Source organism: Ursus arctos, chromosome X (genome assembly GCF_023065955.2).
Source record: "Ursus arctos isolate Adak ecotype North America chromosome X, UrsArc2.0, whole genome shotgun sequence".
Classification (NCBI taxonomy): domain Eukaryota; kingdom Metazoa; phylum Chordata; class Mammalia; order Carnivora; family Ursidae; genus Ursus; species Ursus arctos.
Window position 1 is genome coordinate 44,461,160 of NC_079873.1, and position 13,711 is coordinate 44,474,870.

At 48.0% G+C, this 13,711-nt stretch overlaps 1 protein-coding gene across 22 annotated transcripts in view; it reads right to left on the reverse strand.

Moving 5' to 3' along the window:
• Positions 1-13,711, reverse strand: part of HUWE1 (HECT, UBA and WWE domain containing E3 ubiquitin protein ligase 1) — a 160,953-nt gene that overhangs the window by 5,068 nt on the left and 142,174 nt on the right. For 20 of the 22 annotated variants that reach the window (XM_048213204.2, XM_048213197.2, XM_044380147.3 and 17 more), the window contains 17 exons: positions 13,183-13,470; positions 11,811-12,066; positions 11,483-11,613; positions 10,737-10,951; positions 10,372-10,660; positions 10,132-10,234; positions 8,822-9,368; positions 7,344-7,947; positions 6,535-6,656; positions 6,266-6,422; positions 4,907-5,039; positions 4,436-4,638; positions 3,704-3,831; positions 2,279-2,375; positions 1,226-1,381; positions 542-787; positions 105-222 (listed from right to left, as the gene is read on the reverse strand). In XM_048213204.2, the coding sequence (XP_048069161.1) occupies positions 105-222; positions 542-787; positions 1,226-1,381; positions 2,279-2,375; positions 3,704-3,831; positions 4,436-4,638; positions 4,907-5,039; positions 6,266-6,422; positions 6,535-6,656; positions 7,344-7,947; positions 8,822-9,368; positions 10,132-10,234; positions 10,372-10,660; positions 10,737-10,951; positions 11,483-11,613; positions 11,811-12,066; positions 13,183-13,470 (3,793 nt within the window). The remainder of the gene's footprint in view (positions 1-104; positions 223-541; positions 788-1,225; positions 1,382-2,278; positions 2,376-3,703; positions 3,832-4,435; positions 4,639-4,906; positions 5,040-6,265; positions 6,423-6,534; positions 6,657-7,343; positions 7,948-8,821; positions 9,369-10,131; positions 10,235-10,371; positions 10,661-10,736; positions 10,952-11,482; positions 11,614-11,810; positions 12,067-13,182; positions 13,471-13,711) is intronic. The other 2 variants (XM_057311930.1, XM_044380152.3) reach the window with 1 other exon arrangement.

Consider the following 13,711-nt stretch of genomic DNA (forward strand, 5'->3'; position numbering starts at 1 on the left):
TTCTTTTCCCTTAAAACACTCCTTCAGGAGGAATTCTGGCTCCTTTCTGGGAGGGGAGATAACCATTTGAAAAGTTCCCATCCCACAGCCCCCAGGGCACATACTTGCGCTTGACATCAAAGTCGAGGACACGAATGTAGTCTACCAGGACAGCAAAAGGCCCATCAGCGAGGTGGGTGGTGGACTGCCGTAGGATCTGGTTTAACACAGTGCGGTGAGTCTCTGAGGGGAGAAAGGGTAGCAAAAATCAGCACATCTTGGCTCCCAGAAGACTACATGACAGCCAACCAGACAGCAACTCTCTTTTGTGTTTCAGGGAAAAAAAGACAGTGTGGCTCAAAAGGGCTTTCAGACCCAGTCCCTATATCACTAGCTTCATTCTCTCTCCCTCACTCCACCCCCCCACCCCGCCACACACACACACTCACTCACACACGTTCTCTCTCCCACGAAACAGCTAAGAACAAAGTGTATGAAATGACTCTGTAAAAAATGAAGCCTTCTTTACTGGGGGGGGGGGGGGGCTAAGAGCTCCCTGTACCTGCAAAGCGAAGGAACTTCTGTGTGTCAGGGGGCAGGCTTGAGGAGATGTGCATAGACGAGGGCTCCCTAGAGAAGAATGGGTCAAGGGAGGAAGGAGTAGCTGGGGTTAAGGGGGCAGGGGAGAGTGGAGGAGGCTCGTCCTTGATGTGTGCCAGCTGGCTCTCACGGGTGTCTCTAACAGGAGGCTTGCTCTCCCGCTCTGTGGCATGGACCAGAAAGAAGGCCTCGACGGCAGGCTGTAGCACTGGGGGTAGGAATGACAGGGAAATGATATTTTACTTTAGAAACTTCAACATACAAACCTCTTCTCCTTCATAATCAAATTACAGAAGCACAATATGGAAGAAGAAATAATGAAAAATATAGGACAAATACAATGGTAGCAAAGAAAAATGAAGCCACAGAGGAAGTCTGAGCTTCCTTGAAACTAAAGAAAAATGGAATAGGCAACCAGTTATAAAGATTCCCCTGGTCTAAAAAGTGAAAAGATACTAGCTACTAAAAGAGAAGGCAAATCTTTTTTTCTAATACTGAAGTGAGAGAAAAAACACCTCTTCTTTGAATTCTCATTACAGAGACAGTGAGAGAGAGGGGTGATCTGGAAGGAAGCAAATTAAGTGGGCAGAGAGGGCCCCAGAGCAGATCAGTGGGTTGGGACCTTGGCCCAAAGGCCACAACTCACCTAGCACCGCATGCTGGTCATGGGATTCCTCCAGTTCCTTTAGACACTCTCCCAGCATGTCCCACAGCTCGTCCAAGCTCAGCTGCTCACTGAGCAGGGGTAACTCAGGTGGCCTCTCCTCCTTCTCCTTCTCCCCTTGTAGGGTTCCATCTGAGCCTACAGGCCAGAGGAGAGACAGAAAGCCTTTGAGGTTTTTTTCCTTCATTTAGCTTTTTTCCCAGACCAAATGTGCAGGCCATTAGACAGATCAAGTAAACTGGCCCACTGGCTACTAAGCAATACTGAGCAACATCTGAAAGCAAGCTCTAGTCCTACACTGGATGACATTTAAATTTAAATCAAATACAATTAATACCATAAAAATTTTGGTTCCTCAGCTGCGATAGCCACATTTTCAGTGCTCAAAAGCCACATGTGACTAGTGACTAGTGAAGTTCTACCAGACAGTGCTGGTTTACTCATTGCCTCATTAGCTCTCAGAGAACCTATGGATTATTAAATGATTTAATATATTTCAAAAATGGATGTCCTATGCCAACACTATTCTACAGAAATGTGTTAAGAGGGCATCAGAAACTATTCTACGTACAATTAACTTTGAGAAATGCTGCTACTAATAGCATCCACTGTGTGCCAGGTTCTGCTTTAAGTGCTATATATATGCACATGTGTTAACTTGTTCAATCCTAACTACGAACACTCCTATTTTAAACATGGAAACTGAAGCTAAGAGAGGTTTGCTTCAAGTCCCAGAGGCAGTAAATGGGGTAGCCACAACTCAAACATACGCTGTGTCTCCACATCTAACATTACCACATCACAGTTTCTTTACTATAGGAACTATAGTGTGTATGCTACAAATCTCCAAAAAGGGTGAGGTGGGGACAGTGATCTTGGTTGGTAAGCGCCTATTAACATTTACAAAAACCAGCGTTCACTGGAATAAACTGGAAAACACTGAGCTTATGTATGTAGAGAGCAAGGGATCCAGCAGACATTCCATGAAGACCAGTTCTCTCTTTCGCTGCACTGGAAATAGGAAGTAGTACTGACCAATAGACTGAGTATCCTGAGCACTGGGAGATGGCTGGTCCACATCCATGGGTGACTCCTCCCTCCGGACAGAGGCCTCTGACTGGCTTGACTCCGACTGGATAAAAGGGAGACAAAGTCACATAAAAGGGTGCAACTCTGCTTTCCTCAGGGAGAAGCTAGAGGCTGGCTCTACCCCTTCTCACACATCATAAGCTTGTAAAGCTTGTAAAGATAAAGCTTCCTTTATCTGGTCAAAACACTCTGTAGCTTTCTAGAACAAAAGAATGGCCTTCCCACCTCCTTTGCTGCCCTCCACCCTGAGCTAGCAAACTTTTCCAAAAAACTCCCTGGATGCCTGTAATGCCTCCACTCTTACTCCAGACCTATGTCTAAGTCAGACACCAGCCTTCTGGATACAAACTTGAAGACTTTTTCTGGGGACAGATTACGTGTGTGTGTGTGTGTGTGTGTGTGTGTGTATGTATGTGTATACACACACATACACACACACACATATATAAAACTCAGGTGAGCAGACTATAGGTTTGGCTCTCTGTTTCTGTTTGTTCAGAAAAGGGGAAATAAGGGACAACCTCTGATGGGTGAGACTATTCACAAAGCCAACATCTGTCCTTTTGGGTATGGGAAAGATGGGGCAGAAGACACTCCAGAATAATAGTTTTTCCTTTCTACCCTGTTGGGAGTCACAGCCCTCAAATTCTACAATGTTCTCAGCATGCTCAATGAAATCATACTGTGTAGTAGTAATCATATACAAAGAAAAACCAGGCCTCAGGATACCTTTATTTCCTGGATCTTGGGAAGGTGACTTGCATGTTGCAAGGACAAGAAAACAATGAGAATGTGCCACAGCATACATACATGATGCCAGGCTTTTCCCGTAGCCACTCTGTGCTGGGATCCCAACAAGGAGTTGGCTATCTAGGAACCTGAAGGTTTCTTCCTAAAAGTGCCTGAGTGCCTAGGTGCCAAGGTACCAAGAGAGTATGGAGAACAGAAGCAGAGGCCAGGGTAGACGGACCAGCCATAGCCTAGAAGAGGCTGCATGGGATGTATACCAAGCTTGGGGGAATTTCAAGGGCAGGATTCCTGATGTACTTGCATTATTCCATGAGACTGAAAAAATCTTCATCCCACATCCCCTCAGAACCCAGACACTAAGCATTATGCAGTTTGCAAAAGCGCCACTGTTGACTGGATAGCTGGGAGTGGGGTATGATGGCCAAGCTTTAAATCATATCAATCCAAAACAATGAACAAACAGTAGAGAAAACAACAGAAAGTAACCCTGTTGTCCAGAAGCATTCATATAGCAAACTTAATGCAAAAGCATACATGGTAAGGGCAGTGAAACCCCACTGATGATGTGGTGGGGGAGGGGAGAGAGACAAATGAATGAGGGGCCACAGGCATCATGCTAACCGTTGCTGCTTGTTGCTGTCTCCGCGCCCTTTGACCCTCACGTACCATTTGTATAATGGCATCAGCCTCAGCCTCCAGCTGCCGAACAGCTGCCTGGATGCTGCTAGCTGAGCCTAAACCGGAAGAACCTGGGAGAAAGAAAAAAGAAGGTAAGATATAAAAAGTAGAAAGAGGGAATGCCCAATATTCTCTCTCCCATTCCCTGGACTGCCACAGGGCATCTTGCTGAAGTCTTTGAGCTTTAGCTCAGGCAGCTTCAGAGTGCACTTCACCAGGCACTAAGAGTTACCATTACAAGTAAGGGCAGGGGACATGGTGCTAGGCAGGTGGATAGTGGCAGGTGGAGAGGGTTCTGTGGGACAGGAGGAAAGAGGTAGGATGTGGCAGGCCACAGCTGAGGCAACATGGCTGCAATGTTTTAGTCAGGAGTGATCAAAGAAGCAGAAAGGAGACACACTCAGTGCCTTAAATCTTGTTCAACAAAAGATCTGCCCCCAATTTCTTTGCCGGATTTCCACTCCCCCTTAATTCTCACTTGCCCTAATGAATTTCCTATGCAGACAGCTCGAGTGAGATACAGAACGCAGCCATCAACAGCCTAGGAAAGGATCATCACTTCCTTTTTTGGAGAAGTTAAGCAGGATAGAGACATGACATTAAGTTCCGCCCTCCAGGGACTCTGAGTTTGCCACCACCAACCCTGCCCCTCAACTGGACACTCCAGTTCCATACCTAGCCTGCCTGTCTGCTTGGCTTTCTTGTTAGCTCGGCGTGTGTCGTCCCGGAGCTGGATGATGACCTGCAGTACTCTCAAGAAGAACTTCTGGGTAGACGTCTTGGATGTCAACATGGACATAGAAGGCAGCTGGAGTTCCCGGCCACCCAGAGGTCGCTTCTGAGATGCCACAATTACCACATTCTCAGCCATGTCAAACCTGGATAGTGTAGAAGTGGCTTGCGTATACTGACAGCATCAAAGCATAAACATCCAGAGCGAGTAGGGCTTTTTGGTGTCAACCAGAGGGTTAAAGAATCTCAGAAGGAAATCCGCAAGTGGGAAAAAATAAGGTCAAGTATGTATAGGACAGATAAGAAAATCTGCCTGGGGGGGGGACACACAACAACAACCAGGAAACCAGCAAGAGCCACCTTTTAGAATACCCCAGATTCCGCCCCACAGCCAAATGGGTGGCAACCACCCACCTGCTCTGCATTTTGCCTTTTAGCTTGGTGGTCTGTGGCTGCTCCTCAGGCAGGCCATCAGGAGAGAGGGTCTCACACTGGGCTCGTCGCTGCTGTTCTAGGTTGTATTCCCGTAACTCAGCCAGAAGCGTACCTGGTCAGGCAGAGGAGCCAGCAAGTGTTCAGAGACTCCCCTAGTGAAGCAGCTGAAAGCCAAACCTTTCCAAGAAACCTGCCCAGGCTATCTTCTTTGCTCAGCTGCAGAGAATCTGGAGTGAGCAGGAATTTTGCTGTTCACCTTACTATGTGTGTTCATTCATCAACGATCCAGAGACTACCAATACACCCCGCTTCAGGAATTTGTTGAATCTCCACAAAATGCAGCCCAGTGCAGAGGAGAAAAAGTGTTGGTTTTTGAACTTCTGAGGTTTTTGTGGCGATCTCAGGCAAAATGCTCAACCCCCCTCCCAGTTCATTTATCTATCTTAACAATGAGATTAATATTGCCTAACCCCACAAGGCAGTTTTGAGAATTAGGAGATAACTGCAGTAGAGTAGGGAGGACATCGCCTGGCCCATGGGTGTTGAATGGTAGGAGTCAAGGAAAGTCAGAGACTGGCCAAATCCCTTCTGCAAGAACCTTATAGTTCTCATGTAACAATAATACCCTGGGTCATACAAGTTTAACCAGTACCCATATCACCTCAGCTCCAGGCACATTTGTGCGGAGGAGATAACTAAGGTAGCCAAGATCTAGGGAGATCCATGATTGGGATGGGGGTGGGAGAGAGCAAACAGACTCTCTATGCTGAAAGAAAATCTGGCTCGACTCAATTCAATCACTTTATCACCCTGGGTTTTAGTTTTCTTCTTGGTAACAACAGGAAGATTGAAACTAGACAATTTGCAAGTGTTCTTAGAACTTTCGTACCCTCACAACTGCACAAAGGCAGAGGGTATCTACCATCTGGACTTCCAATTCTTGAGCCTAAGTGAAGTGCAGGTGCATCTCTGAGGTGGTGAAGCTGCCTCAGCAGGCTCATCGTAGGGCTCTTATAAGTGCCCAGAATGGAGAAGCAAAAGAGCACTGCTGGTCCTACATGTGCTCATTTTCCTTTACTAAAGCACTGATTACAAGGCGTGTGCCAGGCACTGGCAATGTAGAGAGAGGCCCAGCCTTGCTCTCCACGAACAACTAAGCAGAGGAAAAGAGATGACAACCCAATATTATCAGTGTTGCAACAGAGGAGAGCATAGGGGCTGTGCTACAGAAGCACAGGAGTTTGATTCAACCTGAAGATTCAGGGAAGGCTTCCATAAAGAGGTGACCTCCCAGTGGAAGGTTTCAGAAAGACAGGATGCTTTTACTCCTGTTATTACCTATCTGTTTACAAAGAGTATAACCCAGATGGCGAGCTCCATTCAGTAGCAGCTTGAGAACAGTGTCCCGGGTCGCAGGGTCCCCCCGAGAGAGCTGCAGTAACACATTGGCTGCATCCTCTAGACCTTCTTCGGAACAAGAATGGGATGTCAATACCTGGGAAAAAGAAGAGAGAAGGAGTAAGCCTCAATTTGAGAACTAAAACTTTATCTACTCCCATCTACCCTTTCTCCCCCAATCTTGGGAATTCAGAAGAGCTTGGACTTACCTCCACAGAGAGCTGTAGCTGGTTTTCAGTAAGGCCAGAGGATACCATCTTAAAGTCTGCACTGCTGCTGCTCCCATCACCCACCTTTGCTGGAGATTTGCTGGCCTTAGTAGTTGTAGAAGCTTTGAGGAATCAGATGGAACACTGTAAGTCTCTAAAACTCACATGCCAGAACCACCAAACAATCACTAAATTGTCCAGGCCTTTAATATGGAAAAGTAGTACAAATGAAAAGCCACCCACCAAATCCAAATGACTGGGAATGTCAAGGACTCTCACGACTGTACCTTCTAAAGAGACAAAGAATCTCAAACATTTCTCAACTGGTTCCCTACCATCAGAACCCCCTTTTTCAAAACCTTTTTTCAAATAATTCTTACTAGTCTGCTGTAGGGCTTGTTCCCTTTACTTCCTAGGATAGCTTGGCTATTCTACCCTGACTCACATGGTATCCTGACTGCTCTTAAACTTTTTCCTGAGACTGGCTCCCTCAACCAGGCTGGAAAGGCTGAGAGTTCTCTGAAGACAGGGACTTTCTCTCTCTTCTCCTTTTGGTGCTTAGCCTAGGGAAGCCACATTCAGTGAATGCCTGCTGGTCTTCACAAGTGTCTATGTGGGTGGGTGGATGGGTGTAGGGAGGAGGATGGAGAGAGAGAACTGGGACTGAGGAGGGTAAGAATGAACACATTTGGCTCTTGCAAACACAAACCAAGCCAACTGGTATCATTTAGGGAGGAATACCTGGATGGGGGAGTGGAGGGTGAGGTGGGTGTCCATACCCAAAGCTCCCAGCCTACATCCACACTTACTTGAAACAGTAGTGGTAGCAGTCGTGGGGGTAGTCACCGTGGTCGAAGCAGCTACGGCAATGGTGGAGATAGCCGTGGCAGCAACCAGAGCTGGAGCAGAAGTGACAGGGGTGGTTGCAGCAGGGGGAGTGGGCGTGCTGGAGGCGGCAGTGGTAGTGGTGGTAGATGTGGTTGAGGTGGCAACAGTGGTGGAGGAAGCACTGCTGCCAGAATTAGCCTGTGCTTCCGACACTTTGTTTTCTGGGAGAGCAATTGAGATGAGAGAAAGGAGTCTGAGGAGTTTCTCAGTTAAGAGAGAGCTCCGGCGGATGACTGGGTGTGACAACATGTTCATGAGCTGCCCCAGCGGAGAGGCCTCAAGGCTGTATGGGGAGGTTTCCCCCTCACCACCAGCGCTCACTGGCACTGACTTCACAGAGTTCTTGCCTTTCCGGCTGACATTCATGTTGTCCAGTTTTACCAATAAGTCCCAGAAGTCTGTGCAAATGCCACTGCTGGTGGACTGTGAAGAGCATGGGCTGCAGGCCTGCTTACTGCCCCTCTCCCGGTCGCTCTCACAGTTGGTTTCTTTGGTCCGCTGCTGTGTAAAGTGGCTGGGAAATACCTGCCGGCAAAAGAAGGACAGGCTTGGTCTAGGGGGTCTACACAGAAAACAGATTTTCCTGACAAGGAAAGACAACTGGTTCCTAGACACTTCACTCCTCTGAATAGCTTTGATGACACGGGAGAGGTGTCATGCAGGACTTTTATCTAACTGATGGTGAAGTGGCCCAGAGAAGCAAACAAGGGCTTTTTAGGGAGATGATTAGCTAACCTCTGAGCATCAATCTCCATACTTATGAAATGGGGAGCACAATTATGCTATATCAAAAAATTATCGAGATTAAAGGAGAGAATGTATTTTTGCATAGTGCCTGGCAAGGCAGGCCCTCAACAAACAGCAGCAATGATTAAAAAGAAGACTGAGCAGGGGTGCCTGGGTGGCTCAGCTGGTCAAGTGTCTGTCTTTGGCTCAGGTCATGATCCCAGGGTCCTGGGATTGAGCCCCATGTCAGGCTCCCTGCTCAGTGGGGAGTTTGCTTCTTCCTCTGCCCCCACCCCCCCGCTCGTGCTAATAAATAAAAAAATCATAAAAAAAAAAGAATACTGAACTAAGCTCTAGGTCCAGCCTCATCACTTACTAGTCATGTGACAAAGCCACTAAAAATTTCTGTACCCTAGCTTCTTCATCTGTTGAATGGGAATCATACAGACCACTGAGAGTTGTTTTGATAACCAAATGAGGTAATGCACAAAAACTGTAAAAAGTGAAAACAAAAAACTCCACAAAATTATTTACTGGACAACTCCCAGAAACAATACAGACCTCAGCACTAACAGTGAAGAAAGACCTGCTAGCTTCCTCAGAGTTCAGATTTCATCTAGGCTGTGGCTGTGACCCCTCTTCCATCCCCCAGTGTTGGGTTCAAGCTCCTCACCTTGGCCAACTGAATGAGCGTGTCCAGAACATGTCTGCAGACAACAGGAGCAGCCTGGGGGTGGATGTGGACAGTAGAGCCACTGCTTGCATGCTTCTCGGTATGTTTGCGACCCCCTGAACGTTGGATCTGGAATATATTAGTCCTGCAGCCTAGGGCTGCATCCATGGATACTGAGAGCCAGGAAAGCTGGTTGGAGCTCTTAGATTCCATCTTGTGTAGGAGGTCCAGGGGCCGGTTCTCATGGCTGCTTGACCCACAGCTTTTGCTTGACTTTTTGCCCTTCTCCTCACTTGAGGAGAGCTTGGGTGTTTCAATGCATAGCTCACTCTCACTGCTGCGCTGCAAAATGGAGAGCAGACTGCGGATGACCCAGTGGCGGGTCTGGGCATGGTAGCAGAGATTTCTCAGTACTCGGTGTAGACGACTAGTATTAAGCTTTGGCTCATCCACGAAGAGCAGGACCAGGAGACAGGACAGGGCTTCATGGTCCAGGAGGAGCCGTCCTCGGAGGCGGAGGAGAGTGTCCACATTACTGCCAGAAGGCCTAGAACAGAGCATGGTTTCTAGTAACACTTCAGCTAGAGCTCTGAGATCAGGTATAGGCCTAGGGAAGGGGAATGAGTGGCATACCTCCAAGGAGGCGTAAGAAGGGCAGGTGTCTAGTCTAAGGGTTCTTAATAGTAAGAGCAAGAGCTGCCCTCTTATGTATCTCCTGGGTACCAAGTACTCCACAATCCAGACAAGCTGGTATGGGACTGCTGAAAAGACCAAAGAATTGCCCATTTTTGAGATGACAAATAAGAGGTTCAAATAGGTTAAGTGACTTGCCCTACATCACACAATGTCTGTATTATCAATTGGCAAAATCAGACTGCACTTAAGGTCTTAAAAAAAAAAAACAAGGCTTATTTCCTGTCTTCTCTAGACTACCAGGGATTTGCTTGCCTCATTGGGACTGATCACTCCCTTTATTTAGGCATGTTGGGTGCAGTGTGCTTCAGCCTGGGTAGTAATCAACTCTTCTTCCACAGCCTAGATGTTATAAGCTCTAGGAAAGTGGCTTTCCTTATTACAACCACAGCTAGCACCTGCTGCCAGTCTGCCTTACTTTGTGATTATGGTCTACGGTAGCTACACCAACCCAAAAATGTGGCTTCCTGAAGAGGGAGTCCAAAGATCTGGCTCCCTTACTCATTCAAGGCAATATCCTAGAGAGGTCATCCAGTCTCTCCACCTATAAATTAAGGAAGTTGGACTAGCAATAGATAGAAGAGGTGGTATGGCAAGGTCAAAAAAGACAAAGGTACCTGTTATGGCTGCTGCTACCCCCCATCTGGAAGGTGCCACCTCTCTGCACAGCAAGGCGAGTGTACTGGACTCCACGGTTGCCACTGAGGCGACTGGTGAAAGCTGGAAGGAAAGAAAAAGAAAACTGAAACCGGGGAGGTGGGTGGTGAGCTGCGTTCAATAACAGAAAGGGGAACAACAGAGCTTCATGTGGCCAAAGCCAAATGTTTCAGAGCCCTCCCACTTGCCTCCCTCTGTACCCGGGCTTCGGAGGATGGCAGAGAGTGCAGAGGTGCTGCTGTGGCCAAAGAGCCGCTCATGCATGAGTTGTCGCTGCCGGGCTTCCTGCTCTCGCCTCAGGGCTTGAGCCTCAGCAGCAATGTCAGGTGGCATCACAGCCAACACACTGTCCTCCATGTCCTCCAGAACACTACGGCGCAGATCTGAGGGTAAGGTCTGGATGAAGGTCACAGGGTCCATGGGGGTGTCTGAGCTGGCATTCTGTGCCAATTCCCGTCGCTGTTGCTCAGCTCTCTGCTGTGCCAGCACCTACGGAGCAGAAGACGTCAATGGGGGCATACCCACAGCTAGGCTGCCTAGCCCCACCAGCTCCCTGCTCACATACTTCCTCCTGGATGGCTGGAGGCAGGGCAGCCAGGAACTCAGGGCTCACTTCGGTCACACCAGGATTCCCCACCACCGCAGGAGCTGAGCTATTTGTTGAAGGGGCAGTCCGAGTTGGTGGACGGATACCCAGCTGGTTCTGCAGGACTTCCCGGCGGATGTCATCAGGCAGAGCAGCCAGAAAAGAGGGGTCCACACCTTCGGGTAGACTAATACCTGAGGGGAGGCGCAAGATGTGAAGGGACTCCCATCTCTACCAACGCTTAAGATGTACTTGGAGTAAAGAGACCCATAGCCTTGTTTGAGGGAAACGAGCCTTGTTTGTCCTCAATGCACGCATAGGACAGAGGACATAAAGAGACTCACCTTCCCTAGGCTAGAACAGCTCTTCTTATATGTGCCAGAGTCTGTGTGTACGCTGTCACTTAAACTCCACCAAGACCCTACCATGTAGCTATTATCAACCCCCCTCAGTACTGATGAGGATCAGAGAAGTTAAGTAATAGTCCCATGTTCTGAAGGTAGGTGGCTGCAGAGGGGGTAACCTGAGTTAAAATTTGTTTGACTCCAAAGCCTGGGCTCATTCCATCATGCAGCATCAGCACCCCCTTACTGCTGGTCCTCCTCCCATATGTATACCGCCTTCCATCTGGATGGAACCATTTAACTGGTGGCCATTTCCATGCCAAAGGCACTAGAGGCCTAAATAACCCCAGGATGGCCTGCCTAAGCACACATGGAGCTCACCTGCAAGGGGATCTTCTTCTTCACTGCTTGTTGAAGGCAGAGGCTCTTCTAGGATTCCCCGGGAATCTGCCCCAGAAATGGCCACAGCAGAATCTCTGGTGGAAGAACTCTCAGAGGATGCAGGGGGAGAGCTGAAGAAAATAATTTTCAGGTTGTCCTTCATATTAATGTTTTCCCATTTATAAAATACTCCTATAATACCCCTTTCTCACAGAAGCCAGGTTGATTTCCCCAGTGCACCAAGCATGTGCAATAGGTAACAAGTATGCATGTGGCTTGAAATACCCACCATCACATCCTGCCTTCCTCTTGCTCACACAATGCTTACCTGTCCTCAGGGGCCTGGGTAGGTTCCCCTGACCCATCGCCCCTGCCTTGCACTTCTGTCACAACAGGTGGGGCATCCCCAGGAGTGGAGCTGCCTGCTGTGGGTTGCTCGGAACTGCCAGCTGCTGAGGTGTCACCCACAGCCTCCTCCAGGGTACAGGAAGCCAGGCTACTGGTGTCCATGGGAGAGCCTTCCAGTTGACTACTGACAGCTGTCAGCGCATCAGAATCTTCAGCTCTCTCTGGGGAAAGAGAGGCTAGGAGGAAGTCACATGGAGAGGTTAGATCTCTGCCTAGAAGAGGGGGCCGGATTAAGATGCAGCCAGATTAGACCTCTCACTTCTCTACCATCTTGCTGGCCTGACATTCCCCCTCAATGTCATATGCTTTATAAAGCTCAGCTCAAATCCTCATGGTGTTCCAGGTATGCCTGTGAAAAACCTTTCCCTAGGCACCTCAGGTAAGGGAGTCTGTCACTTTCAGATTCCCTGTAGGCATCATTTGTTCATGCACCTTGGTTCTGTTTATCTAAAGAAGGCTCCTTGAAAGATAAAAACACCTACACCTTAAGGTTTTTCCAGAGCATATCACAGGCAGCATGGTATGGAGCAGGAATAACAAACAGGTTTCAATTTACCCTGTTGGAACACTGCTGAGAAGAATTTTGAGGCCCCACTTCAAACCAGTGGGAAACACTGCCATGATATAAATGGTATTTGCCAGGATGGGAGAGATGTATGTGTGTGTGTGTGTGTGGGGGGAGGTCATGTGTTTGCCATCCGTAAAGGATGTTGAAGGAGAGCAAGCTTTAAAGTCACACAGATCTGAATTTTTATCTCAGCTCAATAATTTACTCAATGGTTTTGGGCTCATAATCTCATGTGGGTTTCAGTTTATTCATGAAGATAACAATACCTACTTTGGAGGGTTGTTCTTGTTTTGAAAGTTTATTTATTTATTTATTATTATTATTTTAAGTAAGCTCTACCCCCAATGTGGGGCTCAAACTCACAACCCCGGGTCAAGAGTTGCTGCATTCTCTTCCGACTGAGCCAGCCAGGTGCCCCAGGAGGGTTGTTTTTAAAGAAGTAACAGGCCTGCCATGATAGCCCAGGAAAAGTGATTACCTCAATAAACTGTTGGCATCATCACCTGTATCACTAGACACTCAGCTATATGATCACTTGAGTCCACAGAGAAGAAACCTCAACTTTAGTTAAGAAAGCAAACGTGCAAGCTGAGACCCTACTCTTTGAGGACCTAAGCTTTTATTATTTCTTTAAAGAGAGTAAAGAGAAACCCCAAAGATGTCCATTCTTCCTTCCTGTTATATCACCCCTCACCCCCCACCCAAATCTTGAAATTCTACTCACTTATAGTAGGAGCTGGGGACAACTCCATCTGAGTTGTTTCTGCTTCTCCACTTGGCCTTGTGGGACCCAATTCCTCTGGCTCTACAGGCATCAGTAGCTGTGTAGAGCTCCCCCCTTCTCCAGCAGGGGACTGCAGCTCTTGAGGAATCTCTCCCAAGGCTGGTGGGGGTGGGAGTGTTTGTTGCTGTTGTGAGGGCTGCAGAGTGACAAGGGTGTCCCTGGACTCAGACGTAGCTGCATCAGTTGAAGATGGGGTTGTTGGGTAGCTGTCAGGCATAGGAGTCCCATCTTTCTCGGAAAGAATAACAATGGGGGTGTTAAGGGACAATCAGCCAAGAACCCAGGGAGACACTCAATCAGCACATGTGGCCTGACAAGTATCCCACCCCAGCCAGTGACGTAGGAATATCCCTCCTCCCCCGCCCCCAATTGTTCCTAGGAACAGCTTGTGGCTGATCTGGTATACCCAGGATGAGGTCTAAGGCACAGTGCTATCTTAGTCTCAAGAACTGGAGAAATGAATCTTTGT